At 40.1% G+C, this 25,949-nt stretch overlaps 6 protein-coding genes across 9 annotated transcripts; 4 read left to right on the top strand and 2 right to left on the bottom strand.

Annotated features, from left to right (window-relative positions):
* The first annotated feature begins 1,193 nt into the window (after positions 1-1,193).
* On the top strand, positions 1,194-4,411 carry LOC124303567 (alpha-amylase-like). Of its 3 annotated transcripts, none has more exons than XM_046760915.1 (6): positions 1,196-1,403; positions 1,807-2,121; positions 2,184-2,617; positions 2,752-3,127; positions 3,235-3,723; positions 3,823-4,411. In XM_046760915.1, the coding sequence occupies exons 2-6, from the start codon at positions 1,939-1,941 to the stop codon at positions 3,832-3,834; spliced, it is 1,494 nt and encodes a 497-aa protein (XP_046616871.1). In that variant the 5' UTR covers positions 1,196-1,403; positions 1,807-1,938; the 3' UTR covers positions 3,835-4,411. The 3 variants fall into 3 exon arrangements, with proteins under 3 accessions (XP_046616873.1, XP_046616871.1, XP_046616872.1); XM_046760916.1 differs by lacking the exon at positions 1,196-1,403 and adding an exon at positions 1,579-1,719; XM_046760917.1 differs by lacking the exon at positions 3,823-4,411 and having other exon boundaries at positions 1,194-1,403; positions 1,807-2,109; positions 3,235-3,744.
* Positions 4,412-5,129: 718 nt separating this feature from the next.
* LOC124303569 (alpha-amylase-like) lies at positions 5,130-7,124 on the top strand. Its single transcript, XM_046760919.1, has 5 exons — positions 5,130-5,330; positions 5,406-5,839; positions 5,931-6,306; positions 6,393-6,881; positions 6,977-7,124. Exons 1-5 carry the CDS (start codon positions 5,160-5,162, stop codon positions 6,986-6,988), a joined length of 1,482 nt encoding a protein of 493 aa, XP_046616875.1. The 5' UTR covers positions 5,130-5,159; the 3' UTR covers positions 6,989-7,124.
* Positions 7,125-9,303: 2,179 nt separating this feature from the next.
* On the bottom strand, positions 9,304-11,699 carry LOC124303570 (alpha-amylase 2-like). The gene is made up of 5 exons (XM_046760921.1): positions 11,275-11,699; positions 10,771-11,204; positions 10,286-10,649; positions 9,692-10,180; positions 9,304-9,628 (listed from the first exon to the last, which is right to left on the bottom strand). Exons 1-5 carry the CDS (start codon positions 11,443-11,445, stop codon positions 9,617-9,619), a joined length of 1,470 nt encoding a protein of 489 aa, XP_046616877.1. The 5' UTR covers positions 11,446-11,699; the 3' UTR covers positions 9,304-9,616.
* Positions 11,700-12,752: 1,053 nt separating this feature from the next.
* LOC124303568 (alpha-amylase 2-like) lies at positions 12,753-14,994 on the top strand. Its single transcript, XM_046760918.1, has 5 exons — positions 12,753-12,956; positions 13,020-13,453; positions 13,555-13,918; positions 14,040-14,528; positions 14,630-14,994. Exons 1-5 carry the CDS (start codon positions 12,768-12,770, stop codon positions 14,639-14,641), a joined length of 1,488 nt encoding a protein of 495 aa, XP_046616874.1. The 5' UTR covers positions 12,753-12,767; the 3' UTR covers positions 14,642-14,994.
* A 2,174-nt stretch (positions 14,995-17,168) lies between these two features.
* LOC124303566 (alpha-amylase A-like) lies at positions 17,169-21,277 on the top strand. 2 transcript variants are annotated; one of them, XR_006907938.1, is made up of 6 exons: positions 17,169-17,374; positions 17,438-17,871; positions 17,988-18,354; positions 18,480-18,971; positions 19,075-19,138; positions 19,292-21,277. XR_006907938.1 is itself a non-coding variant. In XM_046760914.1 (5 exons), exons 1-5 carry the CDS (start codon positions 17,186-17,188, stop codon positions 19,084-19,086), a joined length of 1,494 nt encoding a protein of 497 aa, XP_046616870.1. In that variant the 5' UTR covers positions 17,169-17,185; the 3' UTR covers positions 19,087-21,277. The 2 variants fall into 2 exon arrangements, 1 of the variants encoding a protein (XP_046616870.1); XM_046760914.1 differs by having other exon boundaries at positions 19,075-21,277.
* On the bottom strand, positions 20,723-23,295 carry LOC124303571 (probable Bax inhibitor 1). The gene is made up of 4 exons (XM_046760922.1): positions 23,031-23,295; positions 22,017-22,318; positions 21,603-21,928; positions 20,723-21,422 (listed from the first exon to the last, which is right to left on the bottom strand). The coding sequence occupies exons 1-4, from the start codon at positions 23,075-23,077 to the stop codon at positions 21,393-21,395; spliced, it is 705 nt and encodes a 234-aa protein (XP_046616878.1). The 5' UTR covers positions 23,078-23,295; the 3' UTR covers positions 20,723-21,392.
* Between the last annotated feature and the right edge of the window lie 2,654 nt (positions 23,296-25,949).

Below are 25,949 nucleotides of genomic sequence, written 5' to 3'. Positions count from 1 at the left end.
TTACTATTGTACCTACTCAACGGCCGTATTGCAAAGACATAAGTAATTATAATTTAATTATTAAGCATAATTGTATCAATAAGACATTGATACAATTATGCTGTAAACAATTACCGCAAACGAGTCATACGATCTGACCCTTTGTTTTAATTTCCAATGTATTGTACTTGCTATGTAAGATTGAAAAAAAAAGAACAAGAGTATATCATGTTGTTAATCATATGCACATCTATAGATTTTTTATGCCAGCAATACTCATTACTACCTGACGCTTATTAACTATTCCATTGTTATCGGCCGGCGAAAGCCATATTGTTGGATTGTTTTATAGTAACACAAGTATTGGGATGAAATTTTTCTGTGCATATCATAACGAAGAAATATACGTATATATACATACACGCATTGTTTACGTACGAATACTGCAGGGAAAATTCGTATTCGGTGTGACGTGCAGTTAGGTAGTAACACGCTGGGCAGAAAAGTGAAAGTTAACGAGGTGACAAGAAATTGGCACTAGTTCTCACAATTGCTTGATTTACTTGGCTTTTGTGTGCATTATAATTACGATATACTTATAGATAAAATTTGCCGCAGTGTGAACGTCTCGACGGCACGATTGTTTAAATGTTTCCTCCAACTGCGAAGATAATTTATATTTAACGTCAAAATTGTTGTGTATAATCACTGTGGTCGAGTGAAAATATACTCGTGTATATTGCTGCTATTTGGAATTTGCCAAATGGAATATCTCTATCTGAAGTTCGATCTCTATAATGTTGTGATATACTGTAGCCAAATCAGTCGAAATAAAGTTACGAATATATATCTAATATCATACAATCATACTTCTCGTACATATCACATTTGGGAAAATTTATTGCATCCTTCCAATTAAACAAGAAATATATATATATATGTATATATATATATATATATATGTTCAAACACATACATATGGACAATACATTTCCCATCTTTCGAAAAGTATCTTTGTCTAAGTTTTGCATGACGTTACATGCGACACAATTTTTCTTGTTTAATTTCATTCGTCAGAGAGTTATGGTAATTGCAGAGTAAATGAAATTCAATATGGTTTCATCATATGTACTATACTATTTAACGCTTCCCGCGCTATGGTTAATTTTTGTTTATTATCCATAGATGGAGCAACTGATGATACGGTCGGCACAGAGTGTACAGCCTGTATTCGCAGCCCTACTTACAACGCACGAAATAAGAATAGTTCACTTCAAAGAGCTAAAATCTAATCTTCGTGTCTACGCGTTAACTTATATCGTTGGAAAGTCGAGTGAAAATCGCCTCGGGCGAAACTTGTTTTGACGGCCGACGTCGACTTGCCATAACATGATAATTATACTAACTAGAGATAACGTCAGCAGGTAAGATGAAAAAACACTTCACAGATCGATTGGAGAATTAATGTTGATACAAATCTTCGGAATACGATCGAACGAGTGTGTTTACTTTTGTACACTCACGAGAATCCTGAGAAGGATGGTTGCCATTTTGCGGAAAAAACATTTTCCGATATTCTTAGAATGCGAAAAGCACGTTTTAGATTACAGAAACGTTCAATCTGTTCAATTTTAGTGATGCTATAATACTTTTTCAAGAATATGTTATTGTATTTCACTTCGGCTGCTATGCATTGGAATACTCACAGAGGCACACACTAGCTAGTAGTGAAAATTTATGGTACGCTACTGCCCTCTGATTATTCATGAAGAACACGATTACTTACGATTTATCATTGGCACTGACCCCTACTTTTGATTATTTCAGGGTCAGATAATTGAGAAGATATCACGCCGTAGTTACGACTGAATTAAAAACCTAGAATTGTCAACGAGTTGGAAATAACGTCAAGTAAAATATAAGTACCAAGTTTCTTCGTTCTGTGATTCAGTTATCGTAATGCAGTTGAGCCTGACGTTACTGTCTCTGGCCGCATTTGCGGTTGCAACTAAAAATCCTCATTTCTCAAACGGTCGCGATGTCATCGTGCATCTCTTCGAGTGGAAGTGGAGCGATATTGCCGATGAATGCGAAAGATTCCTCGCACTGAAAGGATACGGAGGTGTCCAGGTCGGATTTCTGGTACCGAACGGTTCGCCATAAATGCGTTGCAAACAACACCAAAGAAACTTTTCGTTTCACAGGTCTCGCCCCCGAACGAAAACTTGGTAATAAAAAACAGGCCTTGGTGGGAACGCTACCAGCCGGTTTCTTATAAGCTGGTTACCAGATCCGGTGACGAAGCAGCTTTTAGGAACATGGTGACACGCTGCAACAACGCGGGTGTCAGGATCTATGTTGACGCCGTCATCAACCACATGTCCTCGATTGCAGAGGATGGGTCATACGGCACTGCTGGATCCCAGGTCTTCTACTCTAATCAATCGTGGCCCGCGGTTCCCTACAATTCGGCCGACTTCCATGCGGACTGCGTCGTCACGAACTACAATGATGCTGCTAACGTCCGGAACTGCAAATTAGTTGGCCTTGCGGATCTCAACCACGCAACAGAATGGGTCCGCGAAAAGATCGTGGAGTACATGAACCACCTGATAGATATTGGCGTAGCTGGTTTCCGGTAAGCTTCTGAACTCTTGCAGATATTCTGGCATGCAGTTTCTTAACACACAAGAACTACACATTTCATTATCGACCCACGACACCGACCACGAGTCATCTATCAAGTTCATTACTTTCTTTTTTTACTAACAGTATCGACGCGGCAAAGCACATGTGGCCGAGAGATTTGGAAATCATTGTCAAACGCCTTAAGAATCTCAATACAGACCAGGGCTTCGCGCCGAATAGTCGCCCCTTCATCTATCAGGAGGTCATTTATCTGGGACATGAAGCGACCAATGTGTCGGAGTACACAGGCATTGGTAGAATTACTGAATTCAAGTATGGTTTGGAACTGGATCGCTGCTTCAGAGGAAACAACGCTCTTAAGTGGCTGACCAGCTGGGGTGAAGCTTGGGGTCTCCTCACATCCAGTGATGCTCTAGTGTTCATCGACAATCATGACAACCAGCGTGGTCACGGTGGTGGTGGAAGTATTCTCACGCACAAAACCTCCAAACCGTACAAGGTGAGCTTTCAAATATCACAGAGCTGACGGGACAGACAGGAATTTGTAGTCCTGAAATGCATTCAAAGACTCTGATCTACCAGTTACGTTCGTTAATTTGATTACAGATGGCAACTGCCTTTATGTTAGCCCACCCTTACGGAATCACCAAAATCATGAGCTCGTTTGCGTTCGACAACAGTGACGCCGGTCCACCCGCCGACTCCAATGGCAACATAACCTCACCGATGATCAATTCTGATGATACCTGCGGAAACGGATGGGTCTGCGAGCACCGTTGGCGACAGATCTACAACATGGTTGGATTCCGTAATGCGGTCAAGGGTACTGGAGTAAAGAACTGGTGGGACAATAACAACAATCAAATTGCATTTTCTCGCGGAAGTGCCGGTTTCGTTGCATTCAATTTAGACAGGCAGGACTTGAAGCAGACCCTCCAGTCTGGCCTTCCGGCTGGTACCTATTGTGACGTAATATCCGGTAGCTTGAAGGACGGTAGATGTACAGGAAAAATTATAACCGTGAACAGCGACGGTACCGCTTACATCGAGATATTGAACTCCGAGGAAGACGGTGTACTCGCTATCCATGTAAATGTGAGTAAAATCGACGTGTGATGGTTAAAAAATTCTCCGTTCTCAGGTAACAACTTTTGCAGTCTTCAAACTCATAACTTCTCCTTTTGTTTGTTTTAGGCGAAACTGTAGCAAGCTCAATTGGATGCCAATCACGATTGTCAATATCCGGCAGAAAAGTTCAATTCGAACAGACTGAAATAATGATATCATATAAAGTTTCCATCCGGTATCGAAAACTAAGGACCTATATTTTCTGTATCAATTCCTCAGTTTCGTGACTCATAAATTAATTGTTCATTCATTCACCCGATTCACGACGATTGCAAAACATTTTTTTTTTTTTGCGAGTAAAAACTCGGTTAAAGTTTCGCCACAAACATATTCGGAACTATACGAAATCTTTATGTCGAAAAGAAGAACGTAGTTAGTGCCGTTATTTTATCGTACTATCGTGCACGGTTTTGCAGAGCCAATTTTTCTCAACAATGAACAAACAAGAAAGACCTTGATCATTATTATCATTGCAATTCCATCAGATACGTTAGTTGTTTTCCGAGTCCTAGACAATATCCGATAAAAATGTGACTGATCTAGCCACGGCTGTATAAATATGTGACCAGTTGCAGTACGTTAATGAATTTTATTATCTCTTGAGAGAAACACTCCGAGTTTTGATGTAACCACTATTAAAATACCATGATTATAATTCCTACCTTGAAAGAAACTTCGGTCCTTTAAACCCAACAAATATTTTTTTGCAAGTGGCGAATGCATTTTATTACTTAAACTGAATTTATCTCAACGAGTCTTTCGTTACTCTAAAAATATCTGTACTGTGTAGTTGATTTTGTGCGATTTTTTGTTACCTCATTAAGAAAATATTCGAACAAAAAACTCTACCCTGAAAATAAATGTTTTGTTGGACGAAGATTTTCTTTTCTCAGTACTTTTTCGGTTAGCTTTACCGGGTCAAGTTGATAAAATCAAGCTTCCAAAAAAGCGACTTCCGCACAACTTGTGACTGATGTTAAATTTTCAATACACTACTGACTGAAGATTACCTGAGCTGATAAGAGAGCAAAACTGCTATACAGATTGACCAGCAGAATCACGTTGATTGAACAGAATGTATTGACATTAGTTTCCAGCATAACAATTTAGGGACGCCTTGCAGGATGACATGAAAAATATGAATTTCTTTCCAGAATCATCTTTTATTCTTAGTGTGCGATGGTCGATGATAGAATCACGTAACGCTGCGAATTCTAAAATAGAATCGATCAATTTCGATCAATCAGTGTCTCTTCGCATTTGATTTTCGTGGGGTCAAGATTTTAATTGAGATATGTCACAAATGACGGATGAAAATAACACAGGATTATTGACGTACCGATTAGATTTCGGTAAAATATAAATTCACCAACCACCTCAATCCAGAACACAAAGTATTGACCATGCTGCTCGGTGTGACGCTGCTAGCTCTCGCCGCGGTTGCGACCGCCACCAAGGATCCCCATTACTGGGACAACCGTGATGGTATGGTACATCTTTTCGAGTGGAAGTGGAGCGATATTGCAGATGAATGTGAAAGATTCCTTGGGCCGAAAGGATACGGCGGTGTTCAGGTAACATTTCCGGAACCGAACGGTCAGCCATAACTGCGTTGCGAGGAGCTCCAAAGAGACCTTTTATTGTTACAGATTTCGCCCCCGAATGAAAACCTGATAATCAGCAACAGGCCATGGTGGGAGCGGTACCAGCCCGTTTCTTACAAGCTGGTGACCAGATCTGGCGACGAAGCTGCTCTCAGGGACATGGTAACGCGCTGCAACAACGTCGGTGTAAGGATCTACGCCGACGCCATCATCAATCACATGTCCGCGTCAGCACCGCTTCCAGCATACGGAACTGGCGGATCATCGGCTTATCACGGTGACAGATGGTGGCCCGAGGTCCCCTACGGTTGGAACGACTTCAATTCAGTCTGCTCCATATCAAGCTACCAAAACGCCATTGAGGTACGAAACTGCGAGCTGAGCGGTCTCCCGGATCTCAACCAGGGAACAGACTGGGTTCGCGACAAGATTGTCGAGTACATGAACAACCTTATTGACATCGGTGTTGCTGGCTTCCGGTAAGCTACAACCAACCTCTACACTCGTTGCATTCAGTTTCTCTACAAAGGAAGAGAGAAAAAGCTCAATTTCTTATCACTTTACCAACAGTATCGACGCAGCTAAGCACATGTGGCCCGGGGATTTGGAGATCATCTTCAACCGGTTGAACAATCTCAACACGAATCATGGCTTCCCAGCGAACAGTCGCCCCTTCATATATTCAGAGGTCATTGATCAGGGAGGCGAAGCAATTACAGCATCGGAATATGTACACCTTGGAACAGTTACCGAATTCAAGCATGGTTTGGAGCTGGGTAACGCCTTCCAGGGAAACAACGCTCTTAGGTGGCTGACCAACTGGGGTGAAGCTTGGGGTCTCCTGACATCCAGTGATGCTCTGGTGTTCATCGACAACCATGACAACCAGCGTGGTCACGGTGGTGGTGGAAGTATCCTCACCCACAAGAATTCTAAGCCGTACAAGGTGAGCTAACGGGTCGTAGGAAACATCTACCGACACCTAAGAAAGATCGAACGTGTAATGAAAGTTTTTAATTAACTTGATTACAGATGGCGACTGCCTTCATGTTGGCCCACCCCTATGGTATTGCTCAAATCATGAGCTCCTTCGATTTCACGGACAGTGAAGCTGGTCCGCCAGCCGACTGGAATGGAAACATCCTTTCCCCTACCATTAATTCCGACGATTCGTGTGGAAATGGGTGGATCTGCGAGCACCGTTGGCGCCAGATCTACAACATGGTTGGATTCCGTAATGCCGTTAAGGGAACTGGAATCAACGACTGGTGGGACAACAGCAGCAACCAGATTGCTTTCTGTCGTGGTGGAGCCGGATTCGTCGCTTTCAACCTGGACAGCTGGAACTTCCAGCAGACCCTCCAGACTTGCCTTTCCGCTGGTACCTACTGTGACGTCATATCCGGCAACTTAATCAACGGTAGCTGCACAGGAAAGAGCGTAACCGTTAATAATGACGGTACAGCGTATATCGAGATCTTGACCTCTGAGGAAGACGGTGTTCTCGCTATTCATCAGAACGTAAGTCGAACCGGCCCCTAATTGCCACGTTATTCCATTGCAAAGATTAGGCTCCTTTTTTACATGCTTATACTTTTTATTTATACGTTTTTCAGGCAAAGCTGTAATTCCTCTGCAGATGATGGACGTCGCGATTAAAGAGATAACAATTGACGATATCGTCGTTTCAATTTTTTTAAACTGGTTGTATTATTCTTGTTTTTTTAATGAGCATTTTTTCCCAGTAAATTTTTCACAGTTTCATATTCAATTTTTTTTTTACCTAATTACCACGTTATCAGATCTATCCTGACAATAAATCCTATACAAGTTCAAACTTTGATCTCGACTATAGCATAGATCGAAACGTAAAACATGTTCCTGTAGATATATATTTTTGAGCGTGTTAAAACTCCCTTGGCTTCAGTGTCATGAAAAACGACTGTGGAAAATTAAACATTCCGCGTTATCCTCTACCCAGATTCTCCAAGATGCTAATTCGCTGAAATATCAGAGTAAATGTAATAATATACTCTGTACTAATAGATATATATATATATGTAAAATTCTTTGTATATATGCTTGTAAGGATTTAACTTAAGATCTATATGACGGATTTTGATGAAACTTTTTTAAATTGTTCCTTATTATTGCAGAAGTGCTATAGACTATGTTATATTTAACTTTTTATATGAAATTTTGAGTTAATAATTAATTAAAGTTTTATGCGTTCTCTAATACTCGAGCTATCGCTGAGACCTACCGTCGCCCCACCACTCCGATCGCTCGAAGTGGGGGTAACGTTATTGGTGGGGGGGAGTATAAGTGGGAGAAGCGGAGCTACATCTGCAAAGCTGCCGGTCGCAAATCGGCGAGAACGGGCATCCTATGCGGATCTCTAGAAGCGTCCGTAAGCTACGTCATCGGTTTTAGGCAGGGGAGGGTGTGGGGATGGTATAGAAATTTTTTCTTTTTTTTTCTCTTTTCCTAGCACTAAATTAAAAAGTTTTGAATTTCGAACGACAAATCGAATTTCAAATTCAAACAAACGCGTTACCGAGAAAACTGTTTGACGTTATTATCGATAGCAATGCTTTCTGTTAATTGATTCAAGTTACAAAAAATGTTATTGAAGCTTGGAATACGTTGTTTTGAAGAAGAAGAACAGCAAATGAATTAAACAAATGGTTATTGAGATACAAATTCCCAAAATTCGCTCACTTTTTCCGCCGACTTTTCATCCATATCCCCTTGCACGGATTTGGAAAAACTTCGTCTAGCGATCGCAGCAATCTAACACAACTAAAATCTGATAGTCGCATTTCAGTCGAAACTATAAATTCGAGTTTCTAAAAAATCAATTAGTTTTCACTGACGTCTAGGAGTAAATCTAGAATTTTGTTGGATTTAGAGGGACAAAAACCAAGATTTTTCAAATCTGAACTTAATGTCATTTTAGGGATGTTATACCATAGTTTAATCGACATTCTGATTAACGCTAATTGATTCAATAATTTTTTCTTTTTCCTTTCTCATGGAATACTTTATTTTCAAGGGGAATCAATCACGGAAATGATGAAAAAACAATTATCTAAATTTATTTCTACAAATCAGCACGCTTGAAGTAACGGTGACTGGATTTAAAGTTTATAATGGACACTTTCAGGCTGAGGATCTCTCATTCATTATTCTCATTATTTCCAGTTTGTGACCATTCTTGCACAATCAGCCGGATCCGCAGAGCCAACACCAAGTTCGAATTGTTTGACAACGACTAGTGAGGTAAGCGCCAAGTTTATTAATTATAAAGATCCACTTTCATTTTGTGTATAAATTAAACGTATTTAATATTCTCAAGACGAAAATTTTTATCTTTGATCTGCGGTAAATTTCACTTAGAAATTCACCTCAAATTCAGCCTTGAATTATGCCAGCAAACAAATTCATTTATCAATGATGTATCTCATATGTTGCTAGTTGATTATAGTTTCAAATAAATATCGATGCACTCCACCTTCTGATAGTACAATTTTCGAGTTTGTGTTCAAAAACTTACCTTACTATCGCTAAATTATGCCTGTATGTACTTATCTTATCTTAATTATAGATATAAGCCCCAATCTTTCAATTAGCGCCGCAAGGAATGATTTCGATCTACACGTTAACAGTTATTGTTTATATCACGAAATTGCGTGGCTTTGAAGAATGGCTTGGCGCTGGTAGAAGAAATTGACGCAAAGACGCGTGCCACGGGCTTGTTCATAACTGATCGCAAATAATCAGTCACCTCATTATCGACCACTTGTTTCTTCTGTCGATAACAATAAAGAAGCGAAGCAAGCTGATATAGACCCACTTAGGGTGATACATAATCTTTCATTAATCAACCTTTGCTCCTCGCATGGATTCCTGGAAAAGCTTCAAATTTTACAAAGAAACTATGTACGTATAAAATGGGTATTCTATTTACAACAGATTATACAAATTAATTTTCCTATAAAAATTTGAACAATTAATATTTATCGAAAATGACGACAGCGCAAGACGGCTGTGAGGGGTGACTTATTACGATATAGACATAAACAACAGACATAAGCTGCTTGTCGTCAGAGGAAGTGGTTCAGGATAAACAGTAAACAAGTTTTTCGTAAGATTGGAAGTACATGATGCGTTCAAACGTCATGATTTTTCATGATACACCGACGATATGAATCTCTCACCGACACACTGTGCAGTGATCTGAGTTATCAACGTCTTTACAGCTTTGCCTGAAAAAATGGAAATGAAATTTAGAATCGTGAAAACTGTAAACATAGCGCGTCTTCACTCACGTTCTGATGAATAGCAAGTACACCATCCTCCTCGGTAGTCAATATCTCGATGTAAGCGGTACCGTCGCTGCCTACAGTTACTGACTTTCCTGTACAGCTACCGTCCACCAAGCTGCCGGATATGACGTCACAGTAGGTACCAGCGGAAAGGCAAGTCTGGAGGGTCTGTTGGAGGTCCCAGGAGTCCAAATTAAATGCAATGAATCCGGCGCCACCACGGCAGAAGGAAATTTGGTTGCTGCTGTTGTCCCACCAGTCATTGACACTGGTTCCATTTACGGCATTTCGGAATGCAACCATGTTGTAGATCTGGCGCCAACGATGCTCGCAGACCCATCCGTTTCCGCATGTGTCATCGGAATTGATGATGGGTGAAACGATGTTGCCGTCGGAGTCGGCGGGTGGACCGTCGTCACTGTCGTCAAATGAAAAGGAGCTCATAACTCGGGGGGTGCCGTAAGTGTGGGCCAACATAAAAGCGACCGCCATCTAAGATAACATTAACAATCAAGGTTTCATATTAAGTTCTAAATTTATTACATCCATACACATTGTAAGCAGCGAAAGTTTGGTCTTGGAACTTTGCCAGCAAACCTTATACGCCTTTGAGCTCTTGTATGTGAGCACATCGTCAGAACGCTGGGTATCGTGATTGTCGATGAACACGAAAGCATCATCGGAGGATATGAGACCCCAGTCTTCACCCCAATTGGTCAACCATCTGAGATCGTTGTTTCCTTCGAAGCAATTACTCAACTCTGAACCGTACTTAAATTCGGTAACTTTGCCAAGGTCCACATACTCCGATGCCGAAATTGCTTCACCGCCGTAATCGATAACCTCCTGGAAGATAAATGGTCGACTATCTGCGTCGAAGCCTTGATCTGTATTCAGATCATCCAGACTGTTGTAAATGACTTCCAAATCCTCTGGCCACATATGCTTAGCTGCGTCAATACTATCAATGAAAGGAAATTTCAATCAATAAATCGTGGAATGCACAGTTGCTCAGCCACTCAGCTCGTCCAGTATGTTAAGAAAGGTCGAGATATGCCACCAGTTATATTTTTCGTCCTCACCGGAAGCCAGCTACACCAATTTCTATCAGGTTATTCATGTACTCCACGATCTTTTCGCGGACCCATTCCGTTGCTTGATTGAGATCCGCAAGACCAACCAATTCACAGTTCCGGACGTTAGCGGCATCTTGATAGCTCGTGATTTCACAGGCCGAATTGAAGTCGACCGAAGTGTAGGGAACCCCAGGCCATGACCTCTCCGAATAAAAAGCCTGAGAGCCAGCAGTGCCATATGTCCCATCGTCTGCCGTTGATGACATGTGGTTAATGATGGCGTCGACGTAGATCCTGACGCCCACGTTGTTGCATCGTGTCACCATGTCCCTGAATGCATCCTCGTCGCCAGATCTGGTTACCAATTTGTAAGAAACTGGCTGGTAGCGCTCCCACCAAGGTCTGGTATCAATTATGATATTTTCATTCGGGGGTGAGACCTGTGAAAGAAATAGAACTGAGTGTCGACTCTTGATTCAGCACCGGCTGTTTGTCAGATCAATTACTAACCTGGACACCTCCGTAACCCTTCGGCCCAAGAAACCTTTCACATTCATCAGCAATGTCACTCCATTTCCATTCAAAAAGGTGCACCATGCCATTGTGATCATCCCAGTAATGGGGCCCTGTGGTAGCAGCCACAACGGTGGCCAGGGACAGCAACGTAATACCGACCAGCATTTTGGATATTGTACAAGGTGATTGAAACGATTCAATTTATATTCCTCTATATTCTTATCGGTGAACCACTAATCTAATGTCATTTTCACTTTTCTCTCATGGTATATCTTGTCATCAATCCTGACAGCTATTCATTATCTCTGATCGATTCCTTCGAATAATCAATTGGAAGCTATCAATTCTATCGGTTACTGATTCAAGAAAACAGACCAATCTCTCGGTAAAATATCTGTTCGAACCTTAACCGCACTCTGTTGCGTTCATGAATGTTTGTTCTGGTCCCTACCTCAATAACATAGATACGAATAGTGGGATATAATTGTGACCTATGCAAGGTCATTCTAAAAAAGAAAAGTGAAATTGCGTGACAAAGTACGATCGAATTCAAGAAATTGTACGCTGTGTTTCGAACTCTAATGCAGTAGTTGAAATACTGAACAACTGGTAATAAGAATTTTCACATCTTTTCACAATGCACACAGCAAAAGATCATGGAAGTACGTGATCTTATTGTTTCATTACATAATTTCAATTTCATTTATCGAAGTTATATGAGGTTTTCATATCAATAATAGAGACTGTTAGTTCGATTTATAGGCAGATATAACAGAGTCATGATAATAATACCATGATTTTGTATTTCCAACCCTGCCCGAAGATTATGACAATTGCTACAATTATCATGGACCATGACACTGGGATCATAGCTGGAATCTACTTACCGCAATAAGCTTACAAATTCCAAAGGTTGAAGGGAACGTTCATGGGCATGTAAGGCGGAGTAAAATCAGACCGTGGAAATGACGAGCGGTGTGTACATTTCGCGCGACCGTTAACCCACTATGTGACAGTAGCTTTGGATTTCAATGGTGAAACAATTATCGATAAAATCAACAAATATTCATATATTATTCAAAGATGATGATCATTTTTACACACATTTGAGTTGTCAATGGTCAGGACTGATGATAATATGATAATGTCAAGAAATAATATGAATCTCTCGTTATATACAATCAGTTAAAGTTACTGATATATGTGCGTACGGTGAACAAAATTTGTGCGTGTGCAATATGCCAGCATCATTTGTAGTAGAGCGTCAGTGCTTGTATTTGAAATGTACATGCTTGAGATTTGAATCGTGAATCAATTACCTATAGAAACTGATGATATTTACCGATATATATTTGATTTCTGTAATATCTGGATCAACGATAAGACGAATAAGCCACCACAATAATATGAAAATAATATTGTATAGAATTGGACGATTAGATTGCATTAGAATATAAATAAGAAAGATTCTGAAATCTGGGTACAGAATGCTCAAGATGTTGCTCAGTGTGACGTTACTGACACTCGCCGCGATTGCGACCGCTGACACCGGCGTCAAGGATCCCCATTACTGGGATAACCACGATGTCATGGTGCATCTCTTCGAGTGGAAATGGAGCGACATTGCAGATGAATGTGAAAACTTCCTCGCCCCGCAAGGATACGGAGGTGTCCAGGTAAGCAATTGCGAGGAGAATGATCCGCCGTGAGCGAACATTACACTTTTTTTCTTCTCACAGGTCTCGCCTCCGAATGAAAATCTGATAATTTCCGACCGGCCTTGGTGGGAACGTTACCAGCCAGTTTCCTACATACTGACGACTAGATCTGGCACTGAGGACGAATTCAAGGACATGGTAGAACGTTGCAACACTGTTGGCGTCAGAATTTACGTGGATGCAGTCTTCAACCACATGTCCTCAGTGGCAGACGATGGCTCCTACGGAACTGCTGGATCTCAGGCTTACTATTCCTCGCTATCATGGCCTGGAGTTCCCTACACATCGGACAACTTCCATACTTCATGTTCCATCTCGAGCTACCTGGATGCCTATCAGGTGCGAAACTGCTATTTGGAGGGTCTTGCGGATCTTGACCAGTCGCAAGATTATGTCCGCGCTGAGATCGTGGAGTACATGAACAAACTGATTGAGATGGGCGTAGCTGGCTTCCGGTAAGACATATTATAACATCCGGTATTCTTTTTCAGTTTCTTAACATAGTAGAAGAGCATCCATTATTAATGAGTTTGTTTACTTCTATCTTCATGGACAGTATCGACGCAGCTAAGCACATGTGGCCCGCTGATTTGGAGGTCATTTACGACAGCCTGGAGACTCTTAATATCTACCAAGGCTTCGATTCATACACTAGCCCGTTCATTTTCCAAGAGGTCATCGATCACGGAGGCGAAGCGATTTCCGCATCGGAGTACACGGACCTTGGCAGAGTTACCGAATTCAAGTATGGTACGGAGCTGAGTAATTGCTTCCAGGGAAACAACGATCTCAGGTGGTTGACGAACTGGGGTGAAGACTGGGACCTTATGTCATCCGATGATGCTTTCGTGTTCGTCGACAACCATGACACTCAGCGCGGCGGAAGTGTCCTCACCTACAAGAGCTCCAAGGCATACAAGGTGAGCTTTGAAACATTAATTATAAGTTTACGGGGTCACGTCAAATCATCTGCTGCTTACCATGCTCATGGAAATAAAAAGTCGAGAACGTATCGAACAATAATTATCATTGGTACTTCAGATGGCGGTCGCTTTTATGTTGGCCCACACTTACGGTACTCCCCGAGTCATGAGCTCCTTCTCGTTCACCGACGATGATGCCGGACCACCCGCCGACTCCGATGGCAGCATCAGCTCTCCCATATTCTATTCTGACAACAGTTGTGGAAACGGATGGGTCTGTGAGCATCGCTGGCGCCAGATCTACAACATGGTTGGGTTCCGAAATGCCGTAAAGGGAACCACCATCAATGACTGGTGGGACAACAGCAGCAACCAAATTTCCTTCTGCCGTGGTGGCGCCGGATTCATTGCATTTAATTTGGACTCCTGGGACCTCCAACAGACCCTCCAGACTTGCCTTTCCGCTGGTACCTACTGTGACGTCATATCCGGCAGCTTGGTGGACGGTAGCTGTACAGGAAAGTCCGTAACCGTAGGCAGCGACGGTACCGCTTACATCGAGATATTGACTACCGAGGAGGATGGTGTACTTGCTATTCATCAGAACGTGAGTGAAACTGCTCTGAGCATGCCAGAATGTTTGGTTCGAAATGCAGCATCATTTTTGTGATTCTCGCATTTCTGATTCTTTTCTTTCATCTGTTTCAGGCAAAGCTGTAATGATGACATTAAATTTGGCCACATCATCTTCAATTAATGAGCAACGCTAATCAGAAGACTACATTTTATTATTCTTTTATAATCCAGAGGCTTTTTTGCAATAAAGAATCACAAAAAAAAAATACATATATATATATATATGGAACCGAGTGAACTAGTAACCACATGACGAAACTCCTTATATCAAAATGTATGTTTATACAATATTCACAGAGATGCCCATGAAAATAGTCGAAATGTCCGTAAACGTACCTGGTAAATTGAAAAATAATGTAATGATGATGGTTACTGATCCATCCCCTTCCTTGCCCGGCGTAAGCCAGAAAGTGGCTTCTGGCGATATACCTTGTCGAGTATGGCCATAGTAGGCGGCAAGTATTATTATTATTATTATTATTATTATTACTATATCCAAATGAATATTACTTGCCAAACATAATTACAGCTTCATATTGTCCCAAACCAATCAGGCGTACGATTTTAATTTACACCATGTTCCACTTCTGCTCCATGCAGTATGTGTGAAATCGTGGTGATTTTTTCTCAAAACGTGTAGCTTTTTTTTACGTAGTATTCAAAAATTTTCTTCGGTAATGAAAAGTCCCAAAAGAGAGAGAAAAGAAGCGAATAAATTATTTCACTCAATTAATCATACGTAGCGTGAATCACAATGACTAGCAATGGGAAAATATGGTTACAGATAATACTCCTCAAACAACACCAGATTCATATTCCGAAATATAATACTTAAAATTAATTATAACAATAATATTTCAGAATGCTAGCTTTGTTCGTCAGTATGCTCATAGTCAGCGAAGTTGATGTTGCTATTTACGGCTCAAATTTTCCATCTAAAAGCTGAAGTATGGAACTAATTTCGACAAAATCAACTCAGATTGATGTACGAAAAACAAGTGTTTTCGTTGCGTAAACATCAATTATTTTAGCGGCGCACTAATTCTAATGATTAGGTTTCGATACATAAGATGCAAAACGTCTCATCAAGCTGTACTCATCAACTCTTAATTTCTGCTACACAAAATAATCAAAATTTCTAAACACTAAATATTCAAAACAATAATGTGGAAACAATTTTTTTTTTTAAATACTTTAATATTCAAAAATGAATTATAAACTATGCTTTTGTATACTTATAATAAAACTACACCTTAGAGGATATAAGCGTTCCCTCTTAATTATCAGTTCGTTCGGGAACCAGAAGATGGCACTATTATTTAATGTTGCTAACACCACTATTATATCTCCGACGAAAAACCATCAGACCTGTAGTTTCAAATTGTTCACTAGTTGGTAGCAAGCAGTTAGATAGTTAACCTAATAAATATTAACTGTTGACATCAGCCCCCTGCAACTAGATCGAGCGAAAAAGTAAAAAGAGTAACCTAGTATGTCACATAATTTTAGTTCTTATTGAAGGCGCTAGTAGTGCAGTTGCACGGGTTGCACCACTGTATCAGTGGGTTGCACTCTGTAAAGGCCGTAAAGGTAATCGCGCAAACCGTGCAACTGTACTACTAACGCTCTCTACAGAGTGTGACAACGTAGACTCGTTTTCTGAAATACGGAGTGGCAGGGAGCTGGTTGACATTAAAAATAAGTTTTGTTAGTACTTTTGTCTGGATTTAATAATTAATATTATTCAACGATTTTTTTATGTGAAGGAAAGTATGTCTAAATGTAATAATTCGATGTGTTGCATTTGTTCAAAATTCGTTAAAAAAATGTCGCGCACTTCGGAGTCATAATTACACGGGTAAAGATAGTCGAAAACTTCTTAGCATCTTCATCGGATTGTATATGTTTTGAAGGTCCCCATATTTTTTTTATGAATTTTGAACAAATGCAACACTTCGAATTATTACTTTTAGACGTAGATATACGTTGATTCGCATGAAAAAATCGTTAAATAATATTAATTATTAAATCAAGACAAAAGTACGAAGAAAACTTATTTTTAATGTCAACGGTTAATATTTATTAGATTAACTATCTATCTGCTTGCTACCAACTAGTGAAAAAATTTGAAACCAAAAGTCTGATGGTTTTTTGGCCGGAGATAAAATAGTGATGTTATCCACATTTCTGATTTTCAGTTGTTTTCGATTTATCCTAAAACCGAAGTAGATTAAGATCTGAAACTTGTAAGATCAGCGTACCTTATTAGTACCAACATACCCTCAAATGATGATCCAGATATCCTTCTGGGGCCGATTCACTATGCTTATCGTCCTATGGTCTTTATGTACGTGCAAGATGCCAACATCATGTGCAGTAGGCTCTCAGTGACTGTAATGGAAATGTACCAACTTGAGATTTGAACCGCGAATCAATAACCGATAGAATCAATACATTTTCGTGTATTGCGTAAATAGACTGATCATATTCACCGATATATATTTGATTTCCGTAGTATCTGGATCAACGATAAGAAGAATACCCCAATATGAAAATAATATTGTATTTAATTAGTCGATTAGATTGTAGAAGAATATAAGTAGAAAGATTCTGAAATCTGGGTACAGAATGCTCAAGATGTTGCTGGGTGTGACGTTACTGACCCTCGTCGCGATTGCGACCGCAGACTCCGGGACCAAGGATCCCCATTACTGGGACAACCACGATGTCATGGTGCATCTCTTCGAGTGGAAATGGAGCGATATTGCAGATGAATGTGAAAACTTCCTTGCCCCGCAAGGATACGGAGGTGTCCAGGTAAGCAATTGCGAGAAGAACGATCGGCCGTGAACGAACAGTAAACTTTTTTTCTTCTTACAGGTCTCACCTCCGAATGAAAATCTGATAATTTCCGACAGGCCATGGTACGAACGCTACCAGCCAGTTTCTTACATACTGACGACTAGATCTGGCACTGAGGATGAATTCAAGGATATGGTAGAACGTTGCAACACTGTTGGCGTCAGAATTTACGTGGATGCAGTCTTCAACCAGATGTCCGCATTGGCAGACGATGGCTCTTATGGTACTGCCGGATCTCAGGCTTACTACTCGATAAGGTCATGGCCCGGAGTCCCCTACACTTCGGACGACTTTCACTCGTCCTGCTCCATCACGGACTACACAGATGCTACTAACGTCCGAGACTGCTGGCTGGATGGTCTAGCGGATCTTGACCAATCGACTGAAGATGTCCGCGAAAAGGTCGCGGCATACTTAAACGGACTCATCGAGATGGGCGTAGCTGGATTCCGGTGGGTGTTTAAAATATAACTACCGGTGTCATTTAGTAAAATATCTCTGTTTATCGAGCAATTACTGATGCCACGAGTTATTCAGCGAACTTCTTTTTGTCTCTCTTCACCCGCAGTATCGACGCAGCTAAGCACATGTGGCCCGAAGACTTGGAGAACATTTACGACCGCCTGGAGACTCTTGATATCTACCAGGGCTTTGCCTCAAGTCTTAGCCCGTTCCTCTACCAGGAGGTTATTGAATCCAGCGGCGAAGCAATTACCGCATCGGAGTACACAGACCTTGGAAGAGTCACCGAATTCGCTCATGGTTCGCAGCTGAGTAACTGTTTCATGGGAAACAACGACCTCAGGTGGTTGATCAACTGGGGTGAAGACTGGGGTCTTATGTCATCCGACGATGCCCTAGTGTTCATCGACAACCATGACACCCAGCGCAGTGACAGCTCAATCCTCACGTACAAGGATGCGAAGGCGTACAAGGTGAGCTTCCAAACATCACTTTAATAAGTTTTACGGGGTCACGTCAAATCTCACGCTGTTCTCAATGTACATTGTGATAAAAGGTTCCGGAACGTTTGGAACGTTAATTGTCAACGTTATTACAGATGGCGGTCGCGTTCATGTTGGCTCATCCCTATGGTACTGTGCCCCGAGTAATGAGCTCCTTCTCGTTCACCGACAGTGACGCTGGTCCACCCGCAGACACCGATGGCAGCATCCTCTCTCCCATATTCTATTCCGACAACAGCTGCGGAAACGGATGGGTCTGCGAGCATCGTTGGCGACAGATCTACAACATGGTTGCATTCCGTAATGCTGTAAAGGGGACCGAACTCTACGAGTGGTGGGATAATGAAAGCAATCAAATTTCCTTCTGCCGCGGTAGCGCCGGATTCGTCGCATTCAATCTGGACACCTGGGACCTCCAACAGACCCTTCAGACTTGCCTTTCCGCTGGTACCTACTGTGACGTCATATCCGGCAGCTTGGTGGACGGTAGCTGTACAGGAAAGTCCGTAACCGTAGGCAGCGACGGTACCGCTTATATCGAGCTATTGACCACTGAGGAAGACGGTGTACTTGCTCTTCATGTTAACGTAAGTAAAATTGCTTCGACCATACCAGAATATTCGATTTTAAATGTTGCACCATTATTTAGCCATCCTCAAATTCGTAATACTTTGTTTTTATCTGTTTTAGGCCAAGCTGTAGTGGCGTTAATTTCACTCTGATTATCTCCAATAATGGCACAACTGTTTCAAATGTAAAAATTACATTTTTGTTCTAAAATTGGAGAGACTTCTTGTTGAATATATGTTGATTATGTTATAGTTTTACGTATTTTTGCAATCATCATATGAGGTACTATATAAGTACACCGTGCACTACATACATTCATTTGTTTTCTGTATTTGAGTGAAGACTTAGCAAGCAGAGTGATTGACGCTTTCCAATTCGCATCAAGTTCAAAAGTTGTACATGTATACACTGGATCTTTCTACAAAATAATTATCAGCATTCACGACCTACCTGTCGTTTTTTTCTGTCACAAAAAATCCAAACAAATAATAAGAAACCATATATATATATATATATATATATATATATACATATATATATGTAGACTAGTAGCTATATCGAGGAACTATATTACTCAATATCTATAAGGATATCTACGAACAACATCGAAACGTTTGTTAGACGTCTAGCATATCAAAAAATGATGACATATAAATATTATACCGAAAAAATATAACTGTAGCTAGTTATCACTATAATATGTCTATAATTTACGAACTACACCAAAATACTTTAATTGGAGATATTTATCCTCAAATTGCTGTAGGTATATCTCGAATTACGCCGCAAATTATTGTTTATCGTTTCCAAAGTCTTTGACAATTAATTGATCATAATGAACAATGATAGAATTCTTTTTTATTTCGAGTTAATAATTATTTCTCTTAAATCTGCGTAGCGTTCCCCTGTCAAAACGAAGTAGAGGTTCAAGTATTAAGACATTAAAGTATTATTACGGACTTTTACAGCCGTACGTAATGTGAAAAAATTTTCATTGCAAATAATCCAATCAATTTTTCACTGCGAGAAAAATGTGTTTGTAGTCATTTAACCCCGGGGTGGATTACCGTAGTACAAATACCTTTGAATATCAGAGTCTTGAGTAGTCTGAACTGAATCTATAACATGTAAATTGTGGATATTATGTAATAATAATTCAGGTGTATATATGGCGAAAAAGATTTGCAACGAATACGTTCAAATTATATTCTCTTTGGCACGAGTATATTAATTAGATCGCATTTTTTGCCAAGATTTGATTTGCACGCCGTTGCGAAATGTTCCGAGATGTTTTAGTATGCAAAATCGGGGTGAGTCAGGAATAAGGTAGTGGCACACGTCATGTCGAACTGACGTAGTAGCACCGATCAATTCTTAGTACCCTGCCACGCGACTATGTCGCATTATTAACAATTAATGGCACATATAACGAGATCGTTTGTGTAGAGACTATTAGAAACATCGCAGCTCAAGCCATCAATTGAGATAAGATATGCATACGCAATGCTAATACATAGGAATTACGTATACTAAAGTTTCTTCGAGAATAATATTATTGTCTACTTAATTACAGGTCAAATATAAAACTTTTCCCTTTATTCATCCACAAAAAATTGTCTTCGATTAATTGAATGGGAATTTAATACAGTGAAACACGAAACAACATATACGTCGATTTTATTAATTATCTAAAAATAAACACGAGAAAGGTAATGTGAAGAAAAAAAAACTATGAATAACACAATAAGATATATTAAATAACAGCAAATTTAAGATAGCATGAAATCACCGTGTGTATTACCCCTGAATTTCACCAATTTTATAAATTACCGTTATCCTTATTGTACTATACAATCAATTAGTAAGAATCAAATTTCACTTCCTGATATGGCTCGTCACAAACCACGAGGCACAGCGCCAGTCCGCAAGCAGGTTTTAGAACGCTCGAACAATCAACGAACAACTACCCAAACAACAGGTATTTGATAAGATCGATTATAAAAAGAAGTTATAAACGTATTCAATTGTGGGCGAGCCACGTCAGGAGTGCAAAATTTTATCCATAGTTACAGCAAGTTATATATATAGTAAATATAAGTATATATATATAGTATGTTCTCTTGTATGAAATAACATAAGTGTATTTATTTATATTTATATACACACAAGGTGTCACAGTTTGTGAACTCACAATTTTTCAATACTCTTTAGCATGAAGCCGAATGAGATCCATTATTTTACATATAAAGTTATGGACTCTCTATGGGAAATTTTGTAACCACAACAAGTTTTAGAATATTTTCAGTGAAAGTTGTTGAAATGTCGAGACAGCCAAAAACTGGAGCACCTTGTATATGCATGGGACAGGATAGATGAAGACCTTTATTTTATGGATTTACTGAATGCGTTGAAGCTCCTTCCGACCGTCATCGTCGGTTTTAGTCTTTACGTTTGCGATTTTGTTGCTCCTGAAAAATAATTTTATGAATGAAAAAAAAAGTGAATTTGTCACATTCAGCCACTTCTGCTTCTATAAGCCTGAAAGCCACGTAATCGCAAAAAGTTGCCACTTACAGCTCATTTATTGATCAACGAGCTAAACTTGAATAATTAATAAATTCACGCAGTTTACTTGTGTTGGCACATACCTTTTGGGTAAGAATAATGAGAAGCCGACGGAAAACGCCAATAAAGTCAATGAAGAGATCCAGAGAGTGAGCGATAAAGTCCTTGCTGCCCATGCGACGCTTCTCAATGATAAGTTGTGTGTCGTACAGGACAAATCCTGACATTACAAATAGGCCCAAGTATAAATGGATTTGGTGGACAACAGGCGAGCGTAAGAAGAGATTAGCCAATGAAATGAGTAGTATAGCATTCAACATTGTCATCAGAGTTCCACCAAAGTATAACCAGCGGCCTCGTTCAGCTAGGATTGCTGAGATGCTGAATGAGACAAACATCACCGTAGTGCCTGTAAAACCGAAAAAAAAATATTAGGAGTCAAATAGATAAAATAAGAAGACCATGTCTAGTGACTGTTATTCACAATCGAGACGTACCTACTAACGCAGTGACTATGATGCTGGGATCGACAAAGATGACCGCCTCCAAAAGCGGGCCCATTCCCAGTCCAGAAAGGAATGCGAATCCAAGGAGATAGCCAAGACGCAGTTTCTGGTTTTTATCATTATCTGGTGTTGATATCAGGGCAAAAAGGAGTCCAAGAGCTCCAAGTGTCGTCAACAATCCGGCTTCCAGAATACCGGTGTACATGTGAATGTACGCACCAACAGCCGCCGACACCGTGGAAAGTGACAGGCAACCATAGACATTTTTCAAGTGTTGTCTGACCGGTGCTTCCCTAAGAAAAAAAATAAAGTTGTTGCTAATTAAATTGTGTAATATGTAAATTAAACGTATTAAGTCATTCAATGACTGGCAGTAATTTGCTTCGGTGACAAGGTCATGAGAAAAACTTGACAAGTGTGAAATACAAACCGTTACGTTACGCATGATGAAATATTTCATTAGATTAAGGTTGAATGTTTGGTAGGATTACTATTTATACATTGTACGGTCTGTCTTTAAAAAACCTAAAGATTGGATGAAGTATCGTCAGTGTCGTGTATCTGCAAGGTCAGAATTAGCTGGGTAAGCTCAGCTACGTGATAAACTCGGTTCATATATTTTTAAAAAGTCACACCTGATAAAACCCTGAGTATGAATAAGGCAATGATGACCATTATTGTTATTTAAAAAGATATGACGACGATCACGTAGCGCGGTTATCAAGCCCTGTTGGATTGGGTCACTTTCTAGTCATACAACGATTGCCATTAGTCAACAGCCCGATGATGAAAAAAATGTCAAAGAAAGAAAACTGTTATGTCACGAAACATTGTGGTTAGCGTGATATTTTAACGAAAAGCGATGAGTAGAATATTGGAATGTGAATATCCCAGAGCTGAGATACGAAGTTGCAACTATCGTTAATGTACTGTACAAAAACCGCTGTAAACTAATATTCGTAGTAAGGTAATTGGAACGAATAATGGGGGCTTGAATGTACTCACAATTTGTTATTGAAAGAATGCACGAATGACTGTAACGTAGGCGCCATGATTTTACTTCCTTGCTATTCCAGGTAGCACAGTATTATGCTCGGCTTAACTCGTATTGCTTATAATTTTATACAGATCCAGAATAATCTTGAATCGTGGAAGGTTCTTTTCGGGACACGTCAGACTTTACGTTAATTTCTTGCGAACTTCTGATTGGCCGTTACAAGTTTACCAAAACAACAAGGTAGGGCCGATGCGGCGTCGTTAGAGTGACTGAGATATCGGATAGTCATCGACTGTGACGTGGGTGCAGCCATAATGTTACTGCGACGTCTCGCTCATCGTGACGCGCACGCGCCTGGTTATACCACGTGATCGAGTAACTTAAAACGGGTAGGTTTTTAATAAAAAAAAAATTGAATAAAAGAATTATTTTAAAGTACAATAGTTCGTAATTACGATGCTTAATGATCTTCTACCACTGAGGATAATTCTACGAACATACAGGAAGGACCACATCAGATACTGAACCCCAGCAAGGAAAAAAACTGCTTTTGCAAACTTCAGAGAAAATCAGCTTCATTATTATAGCGTCCGTATTCAGTAACTGATGAAAACCTTCTACGAATATGAAAGATTCTTCTAGGCCGTTGTTTACTAATGGAATGTATGAAATGATTAGAATTAGTAATAAAGATCCATTGTAAATGCAATTAGTGTAGAATTTATTGACGTTTCGACACGGATAAAAGCTAGGCAATAACAACTAGTTTTCTGTTTCATTGCGCATGAAATGTTAATAATTTCAGGCTCGGGTAAGAAGAAGATGGTATTTGATGTATATTTTTAACACAATGATAATAACTATCTGATAGAGTATTTATCATATTGTGCTGATGACGAATATAATATATAATACGCGACTATTTCCATAAAATCTGAGTACATTTCTTATCAAAGCGGGATAACAGGTTCTGTGTTCTTCTTTTTCTGTAGTGTAATTTGTTATGTTCTTAAATTTCTACGCACTGACATCCAAACACTTGTACTTGTATTAGGGCATATTCGATGAAATACAGATTTATGCTAAAAAATTCTGATTTTTTTGCCCAGCCTTATCTAGAACCCGTCCCAAATTTCATGCATTTCAGGCGAAACTTGGAATTCTTCGATTGAACCGCATTCGGACTGCGTAAATTCAGTTCGTGACAAATTCTACCGGCATTTTTACAAAAACATCAAGGTTTTCACAGTGAATGCAGTGGTGAGCTTTACTGTATTACCTATTTTCTGACCGAAAAAATATTCGTCTCAGGTTCGATTGGTATGACCCTTTCCTGACTAATTGAAACCCCAGGAACTCAGAAAACGCAGCAAAAGAAGCGTGGGATCAACGGGAGAGAAGATACGGGGAGAAAAGCACCTGCTGAAAAATGTCGAAAATTCAGGTTTTCGTTTTTTGGCTGTAACTTTTGATGCGTTGATCGCAGCGTATTGGGACTGCGCCCAATCCATTTCTCTCGCAATACTACGTCGGAATAGTGCCACAATTAATTTATTCCAGCACTTTTGAAAATCGCGAAAATTTTCGCCAAAAATACAAAGGGGTTAACCTTCCTTTTTTTTTGACCAAAAAATTTGTCGTCTCAGAATTGATTCGTATGACTCTTACCCGACCAATTGGACCCCAAAGAACTCAGAAAACGCAGCAAATGGAGCGTGGGATCAACGGGAGAGAAGATACAAGGAAAAAAGCACCTGCTGAAGAATGTCGAAAATTCAGGTTTTCGTTTTTTGGCTGTAACTTTTGATGCGTTGATCGCAGCGTATTAGGACTGCGCCCAATCGATTTCTCTCGCAAAATTACGTCGAAATAGTGCCTGAAAGAATTGATTCCAGCACTTTTGAAAATCGCCAAAATTTTCGCCAAAAATACAAAGGGGTTAACCTTCCTTTTTTTTTGACCAAAAAATTTGTCGTCTCAGAATTGATTCGTATGACCCTTTCCCGACCAATTGGACCCCAAGGAACTCAGAAAACGCAGCAAAAGGAGCGTGGGATCAACGGAAGAGAAGATACGAGAAAAAAAGCACCTGCTGAAAAGTGTCGAAAATTCAGGTTTTTGTTTTCTGGCTGTAACTTTTGATGCTTTGATCGCAGCGTATTGGGACTGCACCCAATCGATTTCTCTCGCAAATCTACGTCGAAATAGTGCCACAATTAATTTATTCCAGCACTTTTGAAAATCGCGAAAATTTTCGCCAAAAATACAAAGGGGTTAACCTTCCTTTTTTTTTGACCAAAAAATTTTTCGTCTCAGAATTATTTCGTATGACTCTTTCCCGACCAATTGGACCCCAAGGAACTCAGAAAACGCAGCAAAAGGAGCGTGGGATCAACGGGAGAGAAGATACGAGGAAAATAGCACCTGCTGAAAAATGTCGAAAATTCAGGTTTTCGTTTTTTGGCTGTAACTTTTGATGCGGTGATCGCAGCGTATTGGGACTGCGCCCAATCCATTTCTCTCGCAAAACTACGTCGGAATAGTGCCACAATTAATTTATTCCGGCACTTTTGAAAATCGCCAAAATTTTCGCCAATAATACAAAGGGGTTAACCTTCCTTTTTTTTTGACCAAAAAATCTTTCGTCTCAGAATTGGTTCGTATGACTCTTTCCCGACCAATTGGACCCCAAGGGACTCAGAAAACGCAGCAAAAGGAGCGTGGGATCAACGGAAGAGAAGATACGAGGAAAAAAGCACCTGCTGAAAAATGTCGAAAATTCAGGTTTTCGTTTTTTGGCTGTAACTTTTGATGCGTTGATCGCAGCGTATTGGGACTGCGCCCAATCGATTTCTCTCGCAAAATTACGTCGAAATAGTGCCTGAAAGAATTGATTCCAGCACTTTTGAAAATCGCGAAAATTTTCG

This window comes from Neodiprion virginianus, chromosome 4 (genome assembly GCF_021901495.1).
Source record: "Neodiprion virginianus isolate iyNeoVirg1 chromosome 4, iyNeoVirg1.1, whole genome shotgun sequence".
NCBI lineage: Eukaryota > Metazoa > Arthropoda > Insecta > Hymenoptera > Diprionidae > Neodiprion > Neodiprion virginianus.
Note: the sequence above shows the minus strand (reverse complement) of the source record. Positions and strands in the feature narration are given on the sequence as shown.

Bases quoted from the DNA above. Each gene is read 5' to 3' on its own strand.
- LOC124303567 (XM_046760915.1), top strand. From the start codon at position 1,939: ATGCAGTTGAGCCTGACGTTACTGTCTCTGGCCGCATTTGCGGTTGCA. The intron at 2,122-2,183 runs GTACCGAACGGT...TTCGTTTCACAG, and splicing joins GTGTCCAGGTCGGATTTCTG to GTCTCGCCCCCGAACGAAAA. The intron at 2,618-2,751 runs GTAAGCTTCTGA...TTTTACTAACAG, and splicing joins ATTGGCGTAGCTGGTTTCCG to TATCGACGCGGCAAAGCACA.
- LOC124303569 (XM_046760919.1), top strand. From the start codon at position 5,160: ATGCTGCTCGGTGTGACGCTGCTAGCTCTCGCCGCGGTTGCGACCGCC. The intron at 5,840-5,930 runs GTAAGCTACAAC...CTTTACCAACAG, and splicing joins ATCGGTGTTGCTGGCTTCCG to TATCGACGCAGCTAAGCACA. The intron at 6,307-6,392 runs GTGAGCTAACGG...ACTTGATTACAG, and splicing joins AGAATTCTAAGCCGTACAAG to ATGGCGACTGCCTTCATGTT.
- LOC124303570 (XM_046760921.1), bottom strand. From the start codon at position 11,445: ATGCTGGTCGGTATTACGTTGCTGTCCCTGGCCACCGTTGTGGCTGCT. The intron at 10,650-10,770 runs GTGAGGACGAAA...TTTCATTGATAG, and splicing joins ATTGGTGTAGCTGGCTTCCG to TATTGACGCAGCTAAGCATA. The intron at 10,181-10,285 runs GTTTGCTGGCAA...ATGTTATCTTAG, and splicing joins AGAGCTCAAAGGCGTATAAG to ATGGCGGTCGCTTTTATGTT.
- LOC124303568 (XM_046760918.1), top strand. From the start codon at position 12,768: ATGCTCAAGATGTTGCTCAGTGTGACGTTACTGACACTCGCCGCGATT. The intron at 13,454-13,554 runs GTAAGACATATT...CTTCATGGACAG, and splicing joins ATGGGCGTAGCTGGCTTCCG to TATCGACGCAGCTAAGCACA. The intron at 13,919-14,039 runs GTGAGCTTTGAA...TTGGTACTTCAG, and splicing joins AGAGCTCCAAGGCATACAAG to ATGGCGGTCGCTTTTATGTT.
- LOC124303566 (XM_046760914.1), top strand. From the start codon at position 17,186: ATGCTCAAGATGTTGCTGGGTGTGACGTTACTGACCCTCGTCGCGATT. The intron at 17,375-17,437 runs GTAAGCAATTGC...TTCTTCTTACAG, and splicing joins AAGGATACGGAGGTGTCCAG to GTCTCACCTCCGAATGAAAA. The intron at 18,355-18,479 runs GTGAGCTTCCAA...ACGTTATTACAG, and splicing joins AGGATGCGAAGGCGTACAAG to ATGGCGGTCGCGTTCATGTT.
- LOC124303571 (XM_046760922.1), bottom strand. From the start codon at position 23,077: ATGGCGCCTACGTTACAGTCATTCGTGCATTCTTTCAATAACAAATT. The intron at 22,319-23,030 runs GTGAGTACATTC...TTTTTTTCTTAG, and splicing joins CATTCTTTCAATAACAAATT to GGAAGCACCGGTCAGACAAC. The intron at 21,423-21,602 runs GTATGTGCCAAC...ATTATTTTTCAG, and splicing joins TCATTATTCTTACCCAAAAG to GAGCAACAAAATCGCAAACG.